We start from the raw sequence: 23,994 nt of genomic DNA, 5'->3' as shown, positions 1-23,994 counted from the left end.
CCAAGCTACCACAGAGATTTTACAAAACTGTGTTAAAATTACCTTCACTGTGAAAATATTTAAGTTTTGCCAAATATTCCTACATTTGTCCATTTCATGGAATGTACTTAAAAAAATTAAATAAATTACATTTAAATAGCCACAACATTTTTACTTGCAAATACTGTCTTGATGTCAGCTCTAAACAAACACTAGCAGTTGTGAGCTCCTTAGAGTAAGTGTAATGTCGATTATGAATGAAATGTCATCAATCTTTTCTTCAGAGGTAAAAACGGTTTTAGAATATTGAGTCCAGAATCAAGGATTCTACAAGCCAGCTTTATTTGAATAGATTATTGTGATTATGCAGACATAACCTCTCAATATATTTGAACTTATAAAAAAAAAAACTGACAGTAGAACGTCTCAATCAGGAAGATCACAGGAAATTCATTCAAAGCCAGTTTAACCCCAACCGAGGTTATGTGTGTTAACATGCTGTGGAAGAATCAGAATTCAACCATCTTTATTCACTATTGGCTTCAAAAATGTGTTGACGCCATGAGGAGTTCTCGTCGAAGCAGCATCAGTCACGAGCCAGCCATCTTGGCTTTAGTTTGGGTATAGAATGATCGCTGTCAAGCTCTCTGACCTCAAACCAATGTCCGCACAGACTGGTGGTGGTGGTGGTGGTGGGGGGTGGGGGTGGGGGGGGCTCTGTTTAGGCAACGTGTCTTCAAAAAAAAAAAGGCAAACTTTTTTTTTTCCTTGGCAAATTTGCAGTAATTTGATTAATTGACACAACAATTCTGTGCCTCAGTTCAGTTAACTGGCTTACTGAATGATACTAAAGCTGGGGGCTCCGTTCCAGTCTGTTCTCCTGTATGGATGTGACAGAGGTGGTGAGGTAGGCTCACGGAGCTGATCCTCCCGTGATCACTTCTTGGTAACAACCAGCACAGCCGAAGGCACCAAACCTATACAGACAGAAGGGAAATTGGGGACAGAGTCAGCTGTTTGGAAGCGTATGAGGTGGAGCTGTGAGATGTACTGTCCAACAGCCAAGTGAGCTGCTGTCTTGCAAGCTGCTATGCAAATTGTTGTAGCCAACGAGCATCTATAAGTCCCTCCCACTTTTCACATTCAAGTACTTGCGGCGCATTGTCTCTTATCAAACTCAGACTCTGCCCACCCAGCTCTTTGAGCGGCTTCTCCATGTCCAGTTCAGTGTAGACGTGACGGGGGTACGGTGACAGCAGCGTGAAATCCTGGCCCTCAGGTGTGTTGCCATTCACCTGCACGTAGACTCGCACCGCAGCCAGAGGCTCCTGTGCCTTGAAGACTGCAGTGATGGTTGAGCCGTCCAGTAGACGGACCTGTTTAGGATACAGTGAGATGAATAAAGATATGGGTGGAGAAGGAAAAAAAGTAGAGACGGGGTAGGTGTAATAAATTTAGTCTAAATAGTTTTTAAATAGCTTTGAACTTCAAGGTAGATTTTTTTTTTGTTTAAACATTTTGACAAGCTTGGTCCTTGAAAATCGGGTCAGTGAGCCTACAGTTTACACACTGAGAAAGTCCAAGTATTTATATATGTATATAAATAAACCACTGGTAGTATTGTTATGTAGAAACTACCAAGCAATTCAAGTCTGTGCTGAATGTACTTATATCTATAAATACTGTAAGGAAATTAACAGCATGTTTGCAAAGTAAAATATCCAATGCAGAACAACTGTGATGATGAATTGTGTCATCAGAATTTACTCATGTATACTGGGTATGTAATTTAACATCCAGTTACTGCTCCCTGTGTTGAAGTATGCCTGCAGTCTGTACCTGTATCCTGGACTCATCGTACTCCTTCTTACTGGGCGGGGGGCCCTGGCTGGTGGGTGACGATGGGCTGGGCTGGGCAGGCTGAGATGATGTAGCAGTGCTGGAAGGTACCCCGCCCCCAAACTGGCAGGTCAAGAAAATACAGAAAGACGAAAAAACAATATTTACCAATTACAATAATGGAGCATACAGAAGATACCAAACAGTTAGGAGGGGAAAATGACAGAGGTACCTTTTGTGCTCTCTCCTCCCGGTCTCGTGCAATCTTCTCTTTGACTCTCTGCCTAATGGGAACGAAATCAAGCGATACAACATCATGCAAAGAATTTCAATTTTATAAATGCAGGATAATACATGTTGAGACTATCATTCATCTACTTTTCTACTGCTTATCCTACTCAGGGTCATGGGGGTATTGGAACTGGCGTTGGGCGAGAACCACTCTGTACTGGTCATTAGTTAATCGCAGGGCCACATATACAGGCAGACAACTGTTCACTCTCTCATCCACACATCGGCAATTTCCCAATTTTTCCAGTTAACGGATTGTGGGAGGAAACTGAAGAACCTGGAGAATTCAAAACTCATGTCATAAAGACACGAAGAGAACATGCAAACTCCACATAAAGTTTGTCTGTCTATTTTTCATTTAAATCACTGTTTCAAGTATCTACTGTCAATCATTTCTATTCCTCACTTTTAGTATCACAAATTTCCCTTTTTCTACTGATTATTGTGTGTTCATTCCATTTAGTGGATGACTGAATTTGTTTTCATTTCTATGTCAGACGGTCAAGGGTAAATCATTATAGATAGGATCTGTGGGGCGGCATGGCAGAACATGTGGTAGAGTGATCGTCCTTGGAACTGAACATTTCAGGTTGAATTACCGGCTCCTCCTAGTGTGTCTGGAGTGTTGTTGAGCAAGACACTGAACCCCTAACTGCTCCCCTTGCACCGCTAGATGGCTGCCAACTGCTCATCCATGATGAGTTAAATGCAGAGAGGAATTCCGCGCAAGGGATTGATAAAGTATAATAAAAAGATTAACTTAAAAGATTGAATTAGAGGCTCACCTTGCCAGTTTGTCTTCCATTTTCTCTTTCCTGCGTTGCTCAGCTAGCTTTTTCATATCGTCCTCCTGCAGCTTTTGCCGGATCTGCTGCAGCTCTTGGCCATGCTTCCTCCGCTGCTTCTCCCGCTCCAGTTCCTCTGCCCGCTCCCGCTCTCTTCTCTCTGCCTGCTTCACCCGCATCAGCTCTTCTAGCCTGAGGAACACATGTAAGTATAAGCCCACTCTGAATAAAGCTTAGTTTCTACCTTGCATACCCAATGAAAATGGCCAAAACACAAAAGAGGATAGATTTTATGAGGGTACAGAAATGGAACTACTGATTGGTATTGTGTGAATTCTAGTAAAGTACAGATCAGTAAATCTAATTTTAGAACAGAAAACTTTCTCCCACGCATTGACGAGCGTTTTTTTACTGCGGGGCTTTTGACCTCTTGACTTGCTCACGTCTTTCCTCCTCCGTCATTGGCTTCTTTGAACTTTCAGCATCATCAGTGATGCCGCCATCTCCACCTGCAGGCCCCCAGAACACAACATATTTGCATGACACGGTAAAATTAAAAAACATAAATTAGTAAAGGATTATTAATGTTGGAGGACAGCGATGATGTATTGGGCAATACGAAAACACCTCGATGTCAACCACAAACCAAAGTGAGGACCTCATGTGCAAATCCACAACAGCCTCACAGTACAACCAGCAAGGGTCATTTTAACCCGACTGCTGTTTTCATGTTAGTCTGTCAAAGCAAACCCTTATATCTCTAGATTTGTGATAATTTTTTTCCAACACATGTTTCTCAGTCATTGACTGAGATATTGCCTGTTTGAGATACAATGACTGTGAGGGTGAGGGTTGCTCCATACCCTTTCTCAGCTTCAGGCTGTGGTATCCTGGAAATTGTCTTCAAAAAATCCACATTGTAGTGATAGTATTAGAGTCTTTCTTTGACTGTTCTTTCTATTTTTTTCAAATAACCTAGTTGTTCAAGGGGGTACGAGAATGCTAAGAGTTGTAGTGTTTAAACATCAGAGTGGAAAAGACAGGGCACTCTAAAATAAGAACAAATGATCTGACCTGCAGCTGTGTCTCCAAGTGTCGGCTGTTCTGTGTCTGCTTTTTCCCTCAAGACGTTTCCCACTGGGGGAACATAGGGCTCATCGATGTCAGGATCATTTTCATGCTCCATTAACCTGAGGACAGCACGTCATTTTCCATGGAGGAGAGATGAGAATAACTGTGTTCTGTGACAATGTTGTACAATGCAGTGGAGTAAAAATCACCTTTTTAATCCCTGAATATATAACATTAAAGTACATTAATAACTTTGTGTCTGTGTGTGTGTCAGCCTCACCATTCCATTGCTTGTTCTATCCCCTGATTCCCCGTGTTGGCCACTGCCCTCTCCCTGCAAACAATAACAATCGGCCAATTGTATCAAGGGAAGTCAATTAGTTTTGATCTGCTTTGCCAAAGAATAAATACATTTCTCTGAATTACATTGGTACTGAAAAATACATTTGTGTCTGTGTAGAAAGCTGTGACAAGACGGATTATATATTTACAATTTTTGAGAAGATGAGGGACTTTGCCAGTGAAAAATATTCTATTTCACATTCATCAGAGACAATTGAACAGTGTATTTATAAACACAACAGATTCCTGTTATGGAGTAAACGACTTTGTCCAGAATTTCCCCCCCAAAACGTTTGTGAATCTTCCTCAGTCTGAAGGAATGTGTGTACATGGTGTCACTCACGCTCTGTTCCTATCGAACCCCATCTCCAGCAGGCTCTCAAGTACTGTTAGTTCGGCCATCGTCGGCTGAAAAACAAAATGTGTAATTGAATAATGTAACAGGAATAATTAACTCTATCAATTGATGAGATTAGAAAGTACACAACTCCCATAAAAATCAACCAGGGGAGCCATACATCAACTTTAGCTAATTTAACGTTAGTTAACGTTTCGTGATATAGTAAGACAACATTCAATCTGATTATTTATTTAAGCCCAACAACACGATAAGAACTGCACAAAAGGCGATCTGGTAAAAGCCAGGTGATACAATATTTCACTCCCGCTGATTAATTTTAGTGATTTTACACACGAGCTAAAATTAGCCTTCATGTGGCTAATGTTGTAATTGCTAAAGCTAGACGGGAAGACTAGGATGAGCAGAGACACACAGGAGCGCCCATAACCTTTGTATCACTCCAGCGACCGTTGTCTTAATGTCTGCTGCTGGTAAAGACATGCAGAAACTTTAATTCATTTAATTTTTAACGGTGAATACAACATTAGCTATCAACTCACAGTTACAGCCGCATCGAAGGTACGGTAGCCCACATTAGCCAAACAGAGCGGGAATCGGCGGAACTAGAAAATTCCGTCGGGAATTTCGAAGGTAACTGCCATTCGGTGGGAACGTTTGTTTTCGAGCAATTTCTGCATTAGCCGCTAAAAAGACGCTTTTTTTTGTTTGTTGTTGTTTTATGACCCAGACGCTGTTCATCTATATGTTTTTGATTTTTAATTTGTCATTTTAGGTCACTTCCTGCTCGAAATTCATTGCGCGCTTGTCGCGAAAAAGACGCACATAGCAGGTAAACGTATAACAAATGAATTGACTGAACCTCCCTAAAAACAAAAACTAAATTAAAAATAAAACACAGACAATTTCACTTGTGTATCACTTATCATGTCTCTATTCTTACAATAACAGTACAGGTAATAATGAAAAGTAACTTGCGATTGTCGTCTCAATTATAGCAAATGAAATACCTAAGAACAAGATTGAACAAGTTATTGACTCACTCCAAAAAAAAACATTTTGTTTTTTTATGTTTTAATTTGCTGACTTTAGCGCCTTGGGCTAGATAGCTCAACACAAACGAGAGAATCAGTAAGAAATGAATAGATAAACTAGTTGTAATAACTGCTGTGCGATTTTTTTTTCAGATCTTGTGACTGTAGACTTTGAGGGTGTCTTGGTAACTTGCCTTTGGAATAAATTATTGTTTTGCTTGCTCTACACCACTCTTTAAAACTTGTATTTAATATATTTCACCTCCTAAGACCTGGCATTAACATCTGTGGACATCCCATTATGGGTTCGCTGTTTTGTGTTCTATAGATATTTTTAGGGTGTTCCTGTATTTGGACATAATTTTCTCAATAACTTAATCATTTTAAAAGATGATGTTTATTTATTAATTGTTTTTGCCTATCAGGCCCCAATAAGCCCGAAACAGTAAAGAGAAAATAGAAATCCAAAGTAAGTGCGAGCTACTGTCCTTGGAGGTTAATTCATTTTTTTTTTTTTTTTTTTTTAAATCCCACTGCTTGCATGTTTTTAAGAGATCATAATTTGCAGTGTTTTATGAGCAGGCCATTCTGTTACATATTTACAGTAACAGTAATGATTAATTTCTTTCTCTCTTCACCAGCGGCCTTAAGAAGCTCTCAGTCTGGACTTCACCACTCTCCTGCTCATCCCCAAGCTGCTCACATCCTACTACTCCGTTCTTCAGAGAGAAGCCTCTGTTGCATTTTGTCACAGCATCACTGTTTCACTTTCACTTTTTTTCCCCACCTTTAGTATTTTATCGGTGAGTATGAACTTCTCTCTCGTACATTTCAATGATTCAATTGAAAAAAAAGTTCTGTGTTCCTTCCAATTGTGAAATTCTTCCTGGGACTCAGAAAAAATACATCTCATCTGCATTTTGACTATTATTTGCTGGAAAACCGTCTTTCTTCATTTTATTGTCCCATCACAGTGATTGAAAAGTAGCCTGGGTCCACGCTGTGAAGAATCTGAGTTGCATGTTTCTGGAAGTTTACGCATTCAAAATGACAGACCAATGACAGACTTTATTCAAAGGGTAAAACTGAGTTTAGCTTTATACAATAGTTACTGTTGAAAGAATGTGGTGGGTGCTGTCGTTGCTATCATTCACTTCCTGATCATTCTGTAAATGATCGTGAAGTTCATGTGCACTTTCAGACATTAAAATACATGAAAAGTTGATTTGACTCCCAAGAGTAAGTTCATGTGTTTTTCAAACTTTGATGATCACTTTCAAGCAGGAGGATAATAAATCTAATGTATGATGTTTTTATAGCAGTCTTTAAGAATTTGTAACCAAAAGGTGATGCCTTCTTACTGGTTACAAGTAGTGATACAATCAAGTGTAGACTTAATTCTTAAACTTTTTTATTGTTCTTAAGTAATATTTATTGAATATTTTTCAGTCTCAAGTCTAAAGTCATTGAATCTCATTGACAGCACTGATTCATGATAGAGAATCATGCTGTAAATATGAACAAATTCAAAGGAACAACAAGGATGAAGGTCAATTATTGACAAACTTAATTAGTTTATGGCTGTTTTTTAACAGAATGTGAGGGTCAAGGGTCAAAGCTCATTCAGGGTGCATTGAATACATTTCTGGGCAAGTACAAAGATGATGTTCCAACCACAAAATGATATAAACTTTTCATAGCCAGATTGTAGAAATAAGTAATATATTTTTATTACATTGCAAATGTTGCTATGTTGGATTCATTTAACTCTGACCACAAATATTTTATTTTTTTCAGTGAATGATCCTGGTGTTATTGTCTTCATTATAGTCAAATGAAATCACATAGGCAGTAAAAAAAACATAGCAGAAGACATAAGTCTCTTGTGATTGATAATTGACTTTTTATTGCACGAGGGCGATACTATGACATGAGGTGCACAAATAAATTGTGCAATAAAGTGATTGCATTTTGATTAGTCAGCAAGAGTTGACCAAAAGAGGGCAGTGTCAAGTCATAAATCTCACCTGACCTGACCTTAACCCTTGACTTGCAGATTTCCACAGACTTCATCTGTTGCTGGAATAACTCAAGAGAAGAGAAGAGAAGAGAAGAGAAGAGAAGAGAAGAGAAGAGAAGAGAAGAGAAGAGAAGAGAAGAGAAGAGAAGAGAAGAGAAGAGAAGATGTTTATTTTCATCAAGGTAGAAATGTGATACTTGGCTTGAACTCACTCAATATTGTGAAAAAAGTTTAGGTTTAAATTAAATGAATATATTTAAATAAAAACATAAATATGAATATACATTTTAAAATGCAACTTTAGTGTTTATCATACAGCTAGGACCTTCAAACTGCCATTTGAGTAAAACCATATGAGGGAAAACAAAGTAACTCTCACACCTTAAATCATAGGGCTGCCTTCCAAAATGTGAACTGCTCTTCCTGTTGTTTTTGGTAGTGTGTGTCATGTGACAAAATAGATTCCAGCACATTCATGATTTCCTTCAGTGCTGTCAGCGGTTCTGATTCTTTGGGTCTCACCAGCTGTAACAGCATCTCCATATGGAAAGACTGTGAATTCCAGTGGAGTTGCTGTTATTTGTGGAGGGACACCAGTTGCCATCGGGAGGCCCTTGGTATATGTCCACACGATTGACCTCAGAATTTCATTGGCTCATATAAAGATATGTATTGTAGTTGTTGAGCTGTTGTTTTGTTTGCTATTTTAAATGAAATAAAAAGACTTCAACATTCAACATATGTGTATGTGTCTACACTTTAAGAGAGAGAGGATATTAAGCTACCAAGAATGGGCATTTTAAAACTCACACTGAATGTGAGATAAATTATGAGGGCCCTGATTTTTGATTGTCTAAACATTTATTAATTTATCCATGAATATTTTATAGTGTTGGCTTCTGTTTTTTTGGCGGTTTAACATCAGAATGAAGGTATGAAATCGCAGATAACAAAAAAAGACGACTATATTTAGCTATTCACTCGAGTTACTGCGCACCAGTGACACAAAAAGAAAATGATGAACTACAGATGAAACAGAAACTTGAATTGTAAAACTGAACTGGTTTCACATTCACTTAAAACTCTTCAGCTCCCCTTGGAGAGTGGAACATTCAAGGCCTATTTGAACTCAAACGCCTCCAAACAAAAACCAAAGAAAACAAATAAAAAATCAATATACTAATCAAATGCTTATATAGACACATATATGGGTCTGGGTATATATATGTGTGTGTGTATAAGACCAATCCTATGCTGAACATTACATGTTTAGAAATAACTTCCACCATTTATTGTACTGTGTAGCCACAGATATGATATAGCAATAGAAGTTTGTCATTTCATGCATTACAACGACACCATCTTTATGACACATCATTTCACACATACTACCATTTATTTTTGTAGTCTTGCCAAATTCTTTAAGCTCTCGATCACAGAAGAATCCCCGGGACTCCTCACGGTGAATCATACCTTGAATATTTTTCCACTATTTCCACTCCGGATGTTCAGTTCTCTGAGGCTTTTATTGTGAAACCAGCCTGTCTCTTCCGGTATCCGTTCGCCAGCCTGCTATGGTATCGTGAACCCCAGCTCACCAAACTGACAGCTGGCGGCTAATTCAATAAGCCCGTCTTTTGGGAACGGTTGACGTCGGCGGCCTCTCGGTGTTTGGCGATATTTAACAGCGGGGAAGTTTTTTTGCCGGCATATCTGCTCATATAACGTCAGTAAACGCCTGCTGAAGAGGGAGTCATTCTTGAATGACTGGTTAGCTAGCTACGAGGAGGGTGGGGACAAAACTTCTAAGACCTCGCCCCAGCCATTGCTTCACTGCTACGGGCAGCTAACCTCCGCGCGGTGTGACACACACACACACCATTCGACCAAATTCAAATTTCCACGGGGATACTGACACGACGGTGTCAACCGAGGGTGAAAAACCATGTTCAGGAAAACCTTAAAGAAGGACCCCGAGCTGTTCCAAAACGTGTCGGAGGGTCTGCGGAGGTTATATCGAACCAAACTGTTCCCCCTGGAGGACACGTATCGATTCCACGACTTTCACTCCCCAGCACTCGAAGATGCCGACTTCGACAACAAGCCCATGGTACTCCTGGTGGGTCAGTACTCTACGGGGAAAACCACCTTCATCCGGCATCTCATGGAGCAGGACTTTCCCGGAATGCGAATCGGCCCCGAGCCGACGACAGACTCTTTCATCGCGGTGATGCACGGTGATCAGGACGGGGTGATCCCGGGCAATGCACTGGTGGTGGACCCCAAGAAGCCCTTTCGCAAACTCAACGCTTTTGGAAACGCTTTTCTGAACAGGTAAAGCCTAAGTAAAGCGCTTACAATTCGAAATTGGATAAATGCACTGCTCTGGGATTACAGGAACTAAGGTTTGAAGGTTGGCGCCTCGAGCGATAGAGGTGTATGTAAATTAAATGCTCTTTTTCCACATGGCCTGAAATGTAGGACATTCGTGGTTTTAAGCCCCCCATACCAGCCCGAACAAGTTGTGCGTGGTTTTAAAAGTTAAATGCGGGAGAGGCTGTTGTATCAGCTGTTTTGAGTGCCCAGCCCGTGTAGTCTGTCATCAGCCCATGGGAATGCGGGTGTTCAGTGCCAGTGGCCAGGTGAAAGAGCGGTTTGCTTATGGCAAAACCAATGATAGGTTTCAGTCACCTTTAAGTAAATGACAGGTTTCTTTCCATGCTGTTGGGACAGTATATGTTTTTTTATATTTAACATTCCGCCTCTTGATCCATACGCACCCCTTCTGAATTCCCAGTCGTCACTTAAGGATATTTTATCCCAGTTTCACAGTGACCCCCACCTTTCAGTGTAGCTTGGCACCAACGTTGACCTTGTCATGTCCTCAGATGTCTCTGCCATTAGTTCTCAATCTTCTGCCCGTAATAGTGTTATCTCATAAAAAAATAAAATAAAATAAATGCTGAGGACCAACACATATAGTCAAAACACCTGAGCAAGTTTTGTGAAATTGTCACCGAAAATGATGGGGGGATTTTACAGTAATAATATTTGAGATCAATACAAGTGGCTGGTGACTCAGCATGTTCATGTCTTAGGTTTATAGATTGTGTCAAAATTCATCTAATTTGAATCTATGCCCAACATTCAGTTACTGTCATAAAACCATATGTTCAGATTTATGAATCACTCAGCATGACGCTCCTTCCACACACCCCTTGACACTTTGTCTTACGCAGTGCAATGCCAGTAAGTTTCTGTTAATGTCCTCCATGCAAAAAGTGTAATATTCCCAAGTTGAACAAAATGATAGATTTCATGCTTATGATGCACTCTTTTATTTTTTAAACCAAGTGGTGAATAGAGAGAAGAGGATTAAATGACCACCTACCTGTTGAGCTGATAGTAAAGATTTATAGCACAAGCTAAGCCATGTTTACTATGCAATGTTTAGCCATGTTTACAATTTTTATTATATTTATTCCTGGTTTATTTGTCATGACATCTGATGGCTTGCAAACAGGTAATTGTTGATCCTTCATGGTAAAAATTGTGGCGTAATTGTGTCTGTCTACCGAAACCATTTTAAAAAACAAAAGTCAACTGCATCTCAAAACTATGTGGACAAGCCGGATCTTTATCTGTTATTTAAGACTATCATCTAGTTTCAGTTGTACTGAAACTGTCATCAAAATGACATGGCCTTTTTGTTCATGCTTATTCCTCCTTTGATATTTACTGTGATTATTTATTGTTTTTTATTGTAAAGTTTTCCTTGAATTATGTTTATTGGTCCATTCTATCCATTATGTTCCAAAAAATCATTAGTCAAATATAGAAAGGTGATACAATGTATTTCCGATACACCTATTAAAAGGTCAGGGTGTTCCACTTAACAGTCCATGATTTACCCCCTCTTAGGTTAATACAGACTGTAGAGGAAACAGGATAAGATTGTGCAAAAACAAAGCCTATTGTCCATTGTAGCATCATTTGTCAAACTTTGGATGCTGTCTTGTGATATCTTGGGTCTTTTTTTTTTAATTCAGTTTGTATCTTTGTCTCAGATGTGTAGTTAGTGTTGATTGGTCCCTCATTTTCCAAATAAGTCTTTTGTACTTCTTATGATTATAATTACAATATGGGAGTGTGTCAATAGCAGGCGAATGGCTTCATCACAGAGCAGGATTAATCAGTTTTGATGTTCTGTGGTCTTCAGGGAACCAAAGGTCGATTAAAAGCCATGCATCAAATCAAAGAAATATTTATAACCGGGTTGTTTTGGGGTCATTTAGCTCAATTTTACTCTCAGTGGGTAAATTCTATTTGCATGTTTCTACTAATTAATTTTGGTGGGGTCTACCAAGATCCTGATCGGTTGGAGTCAGAATAGTTCATCTCTCAGTAGACAGGGCTGACCGCAAGATCTCAGTTGCATTGTGTAGCTCTTTAACCATAGTCATTCAACATGCAGATTAGCCTTTAACTACCAGGCTCATAAGAGACTCAGTTTAAGTATAGTCCATTATTTTTAAAGAGGATAAATAATGGTTAGCCATGTTATCCTAACACTCAAAGTTAATGCGTGTCTCACTTCATTGCCTCTTTACATTTCTTTAATTCATTTAGATTTAGAATAAGTCCCAGATTGGGAGTATGCACCGAGTCCAAAATGGATTTTTTTTCTGTTGGAGGAAAATTATCTTCTCACATAAGTGGTGTAAATTTGAAGGATAGTCCTTAATGGTAATTATAGGCTTAGTATTTTGTGCCAGAATCTGTGTTTTTATTATCCGGCTGACTTGGAAAAATCATTTCAATATTTTTTGGTTTTGAAAGTTAATGTTTTTTTTTCCAAAGTCCATTCAGATTTTTAATTTAATGATCAACAAACACATTCATTTTGAATGATTTTAAGTTTTTTGTCTTTCACAAAAATGGATAATCATGCATTTTTTTTTGCATATTTTTCTTTTCTTTTTTTCAGATTTATCATGACTGTCTTCATACTTGCCTTTATGTATTTTGATGTACTAATAAGTGCTATTAGTTTTGAAAAAAATATCATCAACCGTTTTTTCACACGCATGCAGCATATTTTCCTGCTCTCTTCCCTTTTTGTTAAAATGCCACAGCAGTCACAGGGCCCCTGCATGTTTGTGCACTCTCCATGTGTCATTACTCAGTAAAATCTGAGTCAGCAGATTGTAAGTTCCGCACTAGCCTACCCTGGACTACACTGTCCTTCTCTTTGCCTGTTATTCTCGGTCACATTTACCTTACAGTGGTAGAGGTTGACAATTGCACTGCCCATTAAGCACAAACCTCGGGTAGTGGAGAAAAAAAACACCAGAGGTCATTTTTGCATAATAGCAAATTCTTGTGATGGAAGATAAAATAAAAAGAAAGTGTTCAAACACAGGCATTTTAAAGGATATAATCATGGAAAATTGTAACAAATGTGACAAGCGTCTCCTGAAGTATCTGCCAAATGGGGTCCCTCTTATCATCAGGATGTTAATGTCACAATGCAAGGAAGGTCATAGTTCAGGTGAGGCGAGTAAGGAAAACCTTGTGTCATAAGACTAAGTCAGGCTTTCAAACATAGGGTATAAATGTGTAATCCAGGGTGTTACTGTAACCTCACAAAGACATATTCAAACAGAAAAGGAAGTTCAAAATACTCGGGGGGGGGCTGTGCTTGCTAAGGTCCTCTTGTCTTTTCAGAATTCCAGTTCAAGTTCATCCCCGCATTTTTTCCAACGAGCTGCGTGTGGAAAATGTTGGGATCGACAGTTGAATGGAAACCCTGAGCAAAATTCCAACAGTATCATGGTGAAGGCCAGGAGGCAAGGGAGGGATGGAAAAAATTCTTCATGTTTCTTATCTTTAGCAGTCAGTATTATTTGTAATGTAAGACCATGCATATGAACTCTCAACATGAAGCCCCCCTCTTATTTTCTTTAACTTGTTCTTTGTCCTTGAATTTGTCTTTTTTTCCCCTGTATGGTACGGGACCTCTGTTAAGGTATGTAGAGGCTATGTGTGTGTGGTTGTACGTGAGCACTTGCGTCTATCCATACTGTGGTTATAATCGGAATGTAAAGGTTCTTCCAGTCTTGTGACCCAGGCTTTTGAGCCCATGTTGTGGGTATTGGTTCAGATTGAGTGACAGAGCAGCAGTGCGGGAAGTTCTGAGCTGTGGGCTATAACAATCACCATCTTTGTCTTGACTGGAAGACTGTGGGTTTATACAGAGAAAAGAACCTTCCTCTACACCCTTTATAGTATTTATATGCTTTGGTGTATTTTTGTCTGTCTGTCTGTCTGGACTTGCTTTGTGATATGCCCTCTCATATGAAATCCCCAGTGTTGTTTTTTTAGAGCCATTTGTCACATGATTTAGATAGTGGGATCAGATGTTTGATATGGGACTTCATAATTATCATTAAATTGATCACTTTTTGGAGTTTCATCAGTTTGGACTAATTTTCATGTAAACAAAACAATTCGCAATGTTGTTAATTGCAATTTCAACAATTCAACAAGCTATTATCTATTTGGTGTAATCTAACAATGAATGCAAAACATACTACATTGTCACTCAGATAATCCATTAATTGGATGGAAAATGTCAGTGAAAATCTTCTCATGTCAATCAGATGCAGACATATAGAGAAAAAAGCATATTTAGATTGCTGTCATAATTGATCCATTACAACAACTATATTCATAACCCATTACATTACAGTTAATAAAATAATCTGCAGAAGCTTAAACAGACAGCAGAGATTTAGATAATTATACATAGCAAAGGTTTGATAAAGGCTGATTGGTACTTTGGTACACAGTGTGGTTTATTGGCTGTAACCCCCCCTTTACTTCCTCTGTCAATAGCTGTTGGATACAATCTCCACTCCTCCTTTTTTGGAGCAGTATAGGTTTTTAAAGCTAAATTCACTGTGTTTTGTTTTTCCTTATATTGTAGGCTCTGGGTATTATTCTTTTGCTAAGTGAACGGAACAGGGCTTAGAAATGGACCAAGTCTTGAGCTTTAAGAAAGACCATTGTCCAATTGTTAAGTCCAGACTCTGCTCTGGGGAGGTTTCATGTCTCAAATTTTGGCCGTGCTCAAGATGAAATATCTGTTGGTCCAGACCACATCAGCTAGGTGTTAAAACCAGTTATGTAAACAGTCCCTGGTGTCAAATGTGTAGTGATGAAAACGCGTCACCTGGCAACTAAAATCAGCGAATCATTTTCTGAATGTGACCTTGTTGTAACTAAAAGGTTTTGTAACTGAAAATCACTGAAAACGGACTGCTTCTTTTTATTTAATTTTCTCAACAAAGGTATTGGCTTTTAAGCTCATATGTCTTTTCTTGAAAGCATTGTTGTGACTTGACTGTTTACTTTTAAGCTTATGCAAACTTCCTACCTGACTGTTTCCTTCTTTCCATCACTGTGGCTTTCAATTACTCCTCTGTACTATTTTCTCTTTCACTTCTCTTTGTCCTGTACTGTCCTTCATATGTTTCTTTGTTTGTCTGGCAGGTTCATGTGTGCCCAGATGCCTAATCCAGTCCTGGAGAGCATCAGTATCATTGATACCCCTGGAATCCTGTCTGGAGAGAAACAGAGGATCAGCAGAGGTGTGTCTGACATGCATGCATACCTACTTTATACTCACTTTGACCTAAACTGAGCTTTGCATCACAGAAAAGCCGTCAGCAGAAAGTCTTGAGCGGCAGTTCACTAGACAAAGATTGAAAACAAAACACGCCCCAAAGTCTACAAGCCAGGGTTTCTATGTCTTTCTTTGGTATTTATGTTTGGCAGGTTTACACACTTACTATGTCAACAGCAAAAGTCACTCCCCCTAAAGCGTGGAAAAACAAGAATATAATGCTTCTGCCCCTCTGGCTAAAACTACTTGGGTCAGTCATATGGAGATCCTCACAGCCTGAGAGAGGGTGCACAGCACTTTGAAGTCTATTTCTTCACTCTATACCTGTGGTTTTCTTCTGCAATGTTCTCTTTCACATCCTTCCGTTTTTTGTTTTTTTTTGTCCTTTCTATCGCTTTTCTCAAAATCATTCTTTGTATTCTTTGATATTGAAAGTGCATTAATTAGTTAGTACCTCCTGCTGAAATTGTTTTTTTTTTTCTTTTTCTTTCTTTTATCTGGTTAATTCATGAATCCACAATGTCTTGACCTGTAGGGTCATTTCAAAACTGTCAAAAGTGGTTTTCCTCCTACTTTTGATGATCATACAGAACAGAAGCAAAAAAAATAGTGCAACCCAACAAAACTTTTGCTTTTTGTTCCTGGTTTGAGCCCCTAAGAGGAAGCCTTTATACAGCAGTTAAGGTTGGGTAAGGAACGGAAGTGGAGTATAGTATAAAAGCAAAGACTGCACCTTCTTGTGCATGCTCGTGCACACACACACACACACACTGAGCATAGAGCGCTGATACGCCGTCGATCTGCTCTTCATTGAGTCCAGTTTCCCATGGGATACAGCAAAGATGGAAAAGAGAAACAAAAAAGGCAGCTGGACTGAAAGGCTGCACACAGAACTTTTGAGAATGCCATTTAAAGTCAGAAAGAAACCAGATTGTCTAACATTCATAAAAAAATCACAGGTGCAAATAGTGTTAACATACACACACACAGTCACTAATTTTACTATAAACATATAAACTGTAATTGGTGCCATCAGTGTGTTTGTTTATGTGTATGAATTAAATGCCAAGGTGACTTCCAAAAAAGGAGTCACAGACCATTTTGTTTCTCCACATACATACCTACTGTTAAAGATGCACACGTCCTCTCCCACACTCAGGCACACGCACATATATGCACAAAATCTGCTGTTTCTGTATAAACACTGAAATAATACTCTACAGACATGCTGCACCAACTGTGTAATATATACACAAGAGCATTGGGATATCTGAAGTGTGGCAAGCATTTTTGTGTGTGAACGGATGCCTGTATGTACTCAGACTACTAGCAGATATCAGGCTTGTAGCAGGTTATAGGAACCCACTGTATTATTTCAAACTTTCCCTCAGTTCTTGTTTCAACCAACCGGAGTCTTAAGTGACATGTCAGATATCCAAGGTAAATAGTCTGTATTTCAGTATGTAAATGGAGAGAGGCATAGTAGAGTAGTACTTTTATGATGGCATGAATATGGTTTTTAGTCTTGCCTAAAAAAGTGCAAACTGTACTTTCAAGAATTTATTTCAGATTTTTCGAAAATACTGCTTCCCAATTTTGTCCTGCTACAGTCTGCCAGTTTTAGCTCAAAGCGGTGATGCCGGACTGATCCATCTCTCATCTAAAAGAAAAATGCATTTATTTTAGTTTCATCTTGTGTGACTCAGTGAAATGATGGGAATGCACTTAAGTGCAAAAATAGCTACAAAATTAGTTTATCATGCTGAAATTTGGATTCTAGTCAGCAAGTATGTTCTGTCTTTTCCATAGTAATCAATGAAGTCATGAAAATGATGATCAAGCTGGGCCATAGAACTTCCATATATTTGAGAATGAGTGCTAATTACATGGAATGAATAGTATTTTTTTTGCCTTTTCAGATCTCTGTGACTGAAAACACTTAGCTTAATTTCTTACAATTTGTAGGCGTTATTTTTGCAAGAAAGACAGCCCTAACATTTCAAACTGCTATTTGAATTATTTAGAAGATCAATAACAAAATGCTTTACATTAAATACTGAAAATTGGTTTTAACAAAGAGGAGTGGTAATGCTCTTGGATTCATGTATTAAGAATATTGATGTATGAATTGTATCCTGCTATGTGTTTTTTTTTTTGAGAGACGTGTTGAAAAAAGCCTTCGTCTTCGAAAGAATGAACAAATGTCCACAGCTGGGTCCCACAGGGCTTTCCATATCCCCCTCTACTCACATGTCATCCTGACCAACAGGCACTCTCCTTTCGATTGCAGTGTTTTGCTTGCGGTCTTATATTTCATGGGTTTTCTTTTACTTTCACTTGGGCTTCCCCCTGTTCTTTTCTCTCAAGCTGTAATTTCTAGTCTCTTGCTCTTCCATGTAGCAGTAACTCTTTCTCTGTTCTTTCTCTGTTCTTCTCTTTATCTCTCCCTGTGTCTCACTCCCTCTTCTGTATAAATGTGCTCAGCTGCAGACAAAAGCTAGTGGAGTTGGAATGCACCCGCAGCAGATCTGGTGCTGATTGGTCAGCAGCTGTGATGAGTCTTTTGAGCAACTGCATTCTTCTCTGATCAGATGACACACATACAAACTAATCAAAACCATAATTTCCTCCCCTCTCAATAACTCCCTCTCAGACTCCTTGTGGCAATACCACAGTCAAGGAAAATACCAAGGTTATGCAATTTGATAATGTCCTTGTTTCCTACGTAGGAAGTGGTAGTGATATTTTTTCACTTCAGTGAAAGGAGTGTATTTGTAAATCGTGTCTCACATGTAATTTTTTGTTACTCAATGATAGCCATGTTTTGTGCATTTACTAATATTCCCAATCTTGGGATTTCTTTCTGAAATATCACTTCTTATTTGATTTCTCAGTTATAATTAATTGGGAAAGGGCAACGTAAATCTATTCACTGGTTAAGGCATGCACTGCGCTGCACTGATGACTGAACAGCTCTCACGCTACAAAACCCTTATCTTAAGATTTAGTAAATCAACATGATGTGGAATTTGAACATGGGACCCACATTTAAAGCTGATCAATAACATTTATTGACAGACTGGAGCCACTTTTATGGTTAAAAAAAAACGGTTATACCTGACACACCCAATTCCATCTTTTTAAATTGCTTTTTCGTCACCTATATATTTTCACAAACGTGTTTTATAGTATAAGTAAGAAACATCCAATGCTATCGAGGTCCTGTGATCACACAACTAGGCTTATTTAGCTGAATATATATATCAGTGTGAAAACATACTGATTGTAGTTTTTTGTTATGTCCCTTTATATTGATTTTTTTTTTCTATATTGAAGAAAGTGGTAACGAGCCATTGCAAGCGAATCCAGCAACGAGGGAGAATTTGCACAACTCACCTCTTACCTTTTCTTTAGGGTATGACTTTGCTGCTGTGTTGGAGTGGTTTGCAGAGCGTGTGGACCGCATCATCCTTCTATTTGATGCCCACAAGCTGGACATCTCAGACGAATTCTCAGAGGTTATCCGTGCTCTCAAGAACCACGAGGACAAAATGAGGGTGGTTCTAAACAAAGCAGACCAGATCAGCACTCAGCAGCTGATGAGAGTGTATGGAGCACTGATGTGGTCCCTGGGTAAAATCATCAACACCCCAGAGGTAAACAGCCTGGCTTGACAGATCATGGGTATATTCATGTGAAAATCAACACACAGTCTCTTTATGTTCCTGTTTCTTGAAGAATTTTCAAATGAAACTCTGGTGTAAATTTGGTATTGTGTTTTAAAGAGGTCAATTCCCATTTGCAATTACTTTTCTCGTTGGTTTTAACTGATTACAATTCACTTTGTGTTAGTGTATTGTAAGTCTATTAATGTTTAGGTAAATCTGGCCGTTTCAGCTAAATACTGGCAGTCAACCTGGAAAAGGTTGACTGCTTGTTTATCTGACAATGGCGGATTTCTAGGATTGTCTCAACCAAAGTTCAAAGCTTGTTCCAGACCTTTGTATCAGTGTAATGAACGTTAAATATGACTTTAAAATGTGAATGCCATACTCCAGCTGATATCATGTGACCTGTCTTCAGTCTTCTTCCCGTCTTTACTCCCACTGTTCAGTTAATGTTTGATCCAGGGTGATATTCATAAACCCATCCCAGTGAAACCTTTGGATCACGTAAAGAATTATTAATTGACTTTGAGAGCAGCGCATTGTGTGAAAATTACAGGATATAAAGCATACGCCACATTAATTTATCTCTTGTGCCCACACTCCTGACTCTTACTGTCCTGTGTTGTTTGAGAACACAATTCCCGTTAGAGCGTGTGTGTGTGTGTGTGTGTGTGTGTGTGTGTGTGTGTGTGTACATGCCCCCTATGAATGACTTTCCTGTCATGGGGGAAGTGAAGTGCAACCTGTCTGGGGTGGAGAGGAGTTTAACATATGCAAACTGTTTCCCAGGTGGTGCGTGTGTACATTGGGTCATTTTGGGCCCAGCCTCTGTTGGTACCAGACAACAGGAAACTGTTTGAGGCAGAGGAGCAGGATCTGTTTGCAGACATCCAGTCTTTGCCACGTAATGCAGCATTACGCAAACTTAATGACCTCATCAAGCGAGCACGCCTTGCGAAGGTCAGTATTAATAATACTGGATGTATTCCTTAAATTAACTTGCATGTAAGTTATTTGCCAAAAGACTTGATTGTAAGTTTTAAGGTTCCAAGACGTTTCACAGAAAGGTTATCCGGACATGTTTTATAATTTTCTATAATTTAGCAATAGCTTGAAAAATAAATACCTTTTTATGCAAGTTGTTCATGATCACCTGATTTTATAACAACTGCTGAACAGGTTTCTCCGGCACCTTTTCTGAAATGTCACATTCTCGTGAATTCCTTTCTAAGTCATGACTATGTGCGTTACCAAGACATTTCATCGCATCTAAAACAACTTTCAGTGAGCAGCCAGTTGGTCGTTCACTGAAAGAGCCTTCCGCTGGAAGAAGTAAGTTTAGAAGCATTCCAGAGGATTATAGAAATCTGGTCAACCAGTAACCTGGTAACACGCCCAAAAAGAAAAGAAGATTACTTTATTACTACCGCTCCAAGTATTTTTCACATCATTAAACCTGGGGGGAGGGCTGAGGTTGCATTATTTGAATACTCTAAATGTTCACTCCATCCAGATTGGTACTGGTTTTGCTACAGAAACAACTTCATGAAAATATCTCTTGCCACCAAACACAAAATGACCCTGCACCACAGCGAAGTCCATTCTTATGTCTCACTGGCATTCTTGACCACAATTGACCTCCAAACTAGTAGTTAAGTCACAAAAGTGTTCACACGCTTCAGTGTTAAATTGCAATTTAAGAGTTGAATGTGACAAAATTCTGCACATTGCAGCCACCATCTAAGAGAGCTGCGACAAAACACATTTATGTGCAAATGTGAAAGTCTAGATCAGACTTGCTAAACTTTTTTCACGACACAAAGCCCCCTTAAAACCCACTTCATGTTTTGAATTTATGTTGCAGGTACACGCCTATATTATCAGCTCTTTGAAAAAGGAGATGCCAAGTATGTTTGGGAAGGACTCAAAGAAGAAAGAGCTGATCGCCAGCCTGGGAGAAATCTACCACAAGATTGAGAAGGAGCACCAGATCTCACCTGGAGACTTCCCCAACCTCGCCAAGATGCAGGTCAATTAAAACAATACTATCCAAATGTTATCATGATATTTTTGTCATGTTATTTAAAGTGTTTCAAAAACAAAAGCTTCAGGTTGGAATGACCTTTCAACCTTTGCTCTCTTCACATGCCTGTCCTTTCTTCCTGTCCCTGCCCGTCAGGATGGGCCAGGACTGGGATGAAATTTATTTTTCCTGGTTTGTCAGGAAATCCTGCTTTTTGTCTTCCACTTTACCGGTAGCCATCGACGACTGATCTATTTCCATCACTGAATCTGTTTTTTCTTCTCCTCCTTTTAGGAATTGCTGAATGGACAGGACTTCTCCAAGTTTGCAACACTGAAGCCCAAGCTCCTAGAGGCGGTGGAAGACATGCTGGCCAATGACATTGCCCGTCTCATGGCCCTGGTGCGCCAGGAAGAGGCCGCCATGCCTAGCCAGTCTGTCAAGGGCGGAGCTTTTGAGGGAACCATGAGTGGTCCATTTGGCCACGGCTACGGTGAAGGGGCCAGCGAAGGCATAGATGAGCTAGAGTGGGTGGTGGGCCGTGACAAGCCTTCATATGACGAGATCTTCTATACGCTGTCTCCCATCAACGGTAAAGTGTCCGGTGCTGCAGCCAAGAAAGAGATGTTGAAGTCAAAGCTTCCCAACACGGTCCTAGGAAAGATATGGAAGCTGGCAGACGTGGATAAAGACGGCCTTCTGGACGACGAGGAGTTCGCCCTGGCCAACCATTTGATCAAAGTGAAATTGGAGGGCCACGAGCTGCCGCCCACGCTGCCTGACCACCTGGTGCCCCCGTCTAAGCGTGGAACGGTGTTGCAGGCGTAGAAATCAAGAGAGGAGGAATGTCCTAGAAACCGTGTCTGTCACCACTGTGCTACATGTTGAGGATTTTCAAGACCAAAGTCCAAGAACAAGTATGAACAGTGTCATCTGACATGTCTCCTGACACACCCATAGGAGGACCGTTTTCATCAGAGGCTGTGGGCCTTATTGGGAGAGGGTTGGATGGAGAGCAATTCGATCTTTGTTCATTAGGGGATAAATATTCCAGTATCTATTATAACTAAATGTGTTTAGGGGAGGTAAGGGGCTGATTGAAATCTGAAGAAAGGACATTATTGGATCGTGAACCGATGTAGCACGATTATATTGAACATGAATTTGCGCATTCTGTGTAAAAGATGTCGAAGTATGCAGTCCATATTATTTCATGTTGATCCAAAGAAATTTTTTTTTTTTTTTTTTTTTCATTTGGAGAGAGAGGAAATAAAAACACCTCGTATAATTATTCATCTATATTTTTGTATTTCCTGACCTTGACTCTTTCCAAATGCTACCCCTTTTATTATTTTGCCAGATAAATAAAAAGGATCATGTACCAGCCAACCTCTAATTTGTGTATTTCTATAGAATCTCTCTACAGAATGTTTGACAGAGCCATGTCTGGATAACCGGCTGCAACGTAACACTTAACTACTCAATAAAGCTGAAATTGCTCCCAGTTTTTGTTTAAAATGCCAAATTATTTGTGTGCGACAGCTATATTAGATTCAGCTATGTAATCAAGGGACTGACTTAAATGTTTATATTTTGATGTGATCTACTGCCCTCTGTTGGCCAGGTAGACACCCAGCGACTGCTGAGTAAGATAATACGTGCAACTTGATGTGTTTGAGGAGGAATTAAAAACTGCAGAGGAGGCAGGAACTTGGAACAAAGTACCACACCCAGATAACAAACAAGATGGAATATAACTGGAAATAAATGCATAGTCATACTCGATGGGGCACACTGACCTTACAGGTTTTTTTAACTCAATATTTTAGATTCTAATTTTTTTATAGAAATTGGATCTAAGTTGCTTTGGTCCCGTTCTTTTCTGCATTGTCAGATGATTGGCAAAAACATGAAAATCAACTGTGCTTGTTGTCTTCTACAGAAACAGACTGGGCCCTTGTTTTGAGAAGAACCATACATCCCGCATGAAACACTTCTTCAGGTATGTTTGTAGATATTTGTGCCTTGGTTCGCACCGATCACCCCTTGGATGGCTGGTTAGGCGTCAGACCCTTTCCCTTACCCTTTCACCTATTATTTGCCATTCATGCATACAGCAGCTTCCTCAAAACCACAAGTGTAAATTCCAGATAGTATGAGATTGTGGAAACCCCAATTCTACTGAAGTTGGGATGTTGTGTAAAATGTAAACAGTAAAAGTATACAATGATTTCCAAATCATTTTAACTAAAGACAATATACGTTCAAACTGATTATCTAATGTTTTTTGCAAGAATTCACTCATTTTGAATGCAGGCAACACATTCCAAAAAAAGCTGGAACAGGGGCATTTTTTACCACTGTGTTAATCACCTTTCCTTTAAACGACACTCGATATAATTTAGAACTGAGGACACTAATTTTCAAAGCTTTGTAAGTGGAATTCTTTCCCATTCTCGCTTTGTGTGCAACTTCTCTGTTGTCATATTCAGCACTTCATAACGCGCCACACATCTTCAATAGGAGACAAGTCTAGTACCTGCACTCTTTTACTACGAAACCAAGCTGTAGTAATGCCTGCAGAATGTGGCTTGGCATTGTCTTGTGGAAATAAGCAGGGACGTGCCTAAAAAAGGCTTGGCTTGGATGGCAGGATTTGTTCTTCCAAAACCTGCAGTATTAATGGTGCCTACGGGCACTAACACACCCCATACATCACAGGTGCTGGATTTGGAACTTTGCACTGATAACAATCCGGATGGTCCTTTCCTCTTTGGCCTGGAGGTCATTACGGCCATTATTTCCAAAAACAAATTTGAACTGTAGATTCATCAGACTACGCCACACTTTTCCGCTTCACATCGGTCCATGGGTTCAGATGAGCTCAGGTCCAGAGA

At 39.5% G+C, this 23,994-nt stretch overlaps 2 protein-coding genes across 3 annotated transcripts; one reads left to right on the top strand and one right to left on the bottom strand.

Moving 5' to 3' along the window:
* Positions 1 to 297: 297 nt before the first annotated feature.
* ubxn1 (UBX domain protein 1) lies at positions 298 to 5,375 on the bottom strand. Of its 2 annotated transcripts, none has more exons than XM_086158651.1 (10): positions 5,208 to 5,375; positions 4,651 to 4,715; positions 4,246 to 4,299; positions 3,969 to 4,084; positions 3,322 to 3,403; positions 2,895 to 3,086; positions 2,051 to 2,102; positions 1,819 to 1,941; positions 1,172 to 1,355; positions 298 to 956 (listed from the first exon to the last, which is right to left on the bottom strand). In XM_086158651.1, exons 2-10 carry the CDS (start codon positions 4,707 to 4,709, stop codon positions 916 to 918), a joined length of 903 nt encoding a protein of 300 aa, XP_086014777.1. In that variant the 5' UTR covers positions 4,710 to 4,715; positions 5,208 to 5,375; the 3' UTR covers positions 298 to 915. The 2 variants fall into 2 exon arrangements, with proteins under 2 accessions (XP_086014777.1, XP_086014778.1); XM_086158652.1 differs by having other exon boundaries at positions 5,096 to 5,213.
* Positions 5,376 to 9,284: 3,909 nt separating this feature from the next.
* On the top strand, positions 9,285 to 22,600 carry ehd1a (EH-domain containing 1a). Its single transcript, XM_086158315.1, has 6 exons — positions 9,285 to 10,053; positions 15,274 to 15,371; positions 18,821 to 19,062; positions 19,864 to 20,034; positions 20,939 to 21,103; positions 21,392 to 22,600. Exons 1-6 carry the CDS (start codon positions 9,665 to 9,667, stop codon positions 21,923 to 21,925), a joined length of 1,599 nt encoding a protein of 532 aa, XP_086014441.1. The 5' UTR covers positions 9,285 to 9,664; the 3' UTR covers positions 21,926 to 22,600.
* Positions 22,601 to 23,994: the final 1,394 nt, after the last annotated feature.

Source organism: Fistularia commersonii, chromosome 13 (assembly GCF_037954325.1).
Source record: "Fistularia commersonii isolate RoL2024-O1a breed Wild chromosome 13, RoL_Fcom_v1.0, whole genome shotgun sequence".
Lineage (NCBI taxonomy): Eukaryota > Metazoa > Chordata > Actinopteri > Syngnathiformes > Fistulariidae > Fistularia > Fistularia commersonii.
Note: the sequence above shows the minus strand (reverse complement) of the source record. Positions and strands in the feature narration are given on the sequence as shown.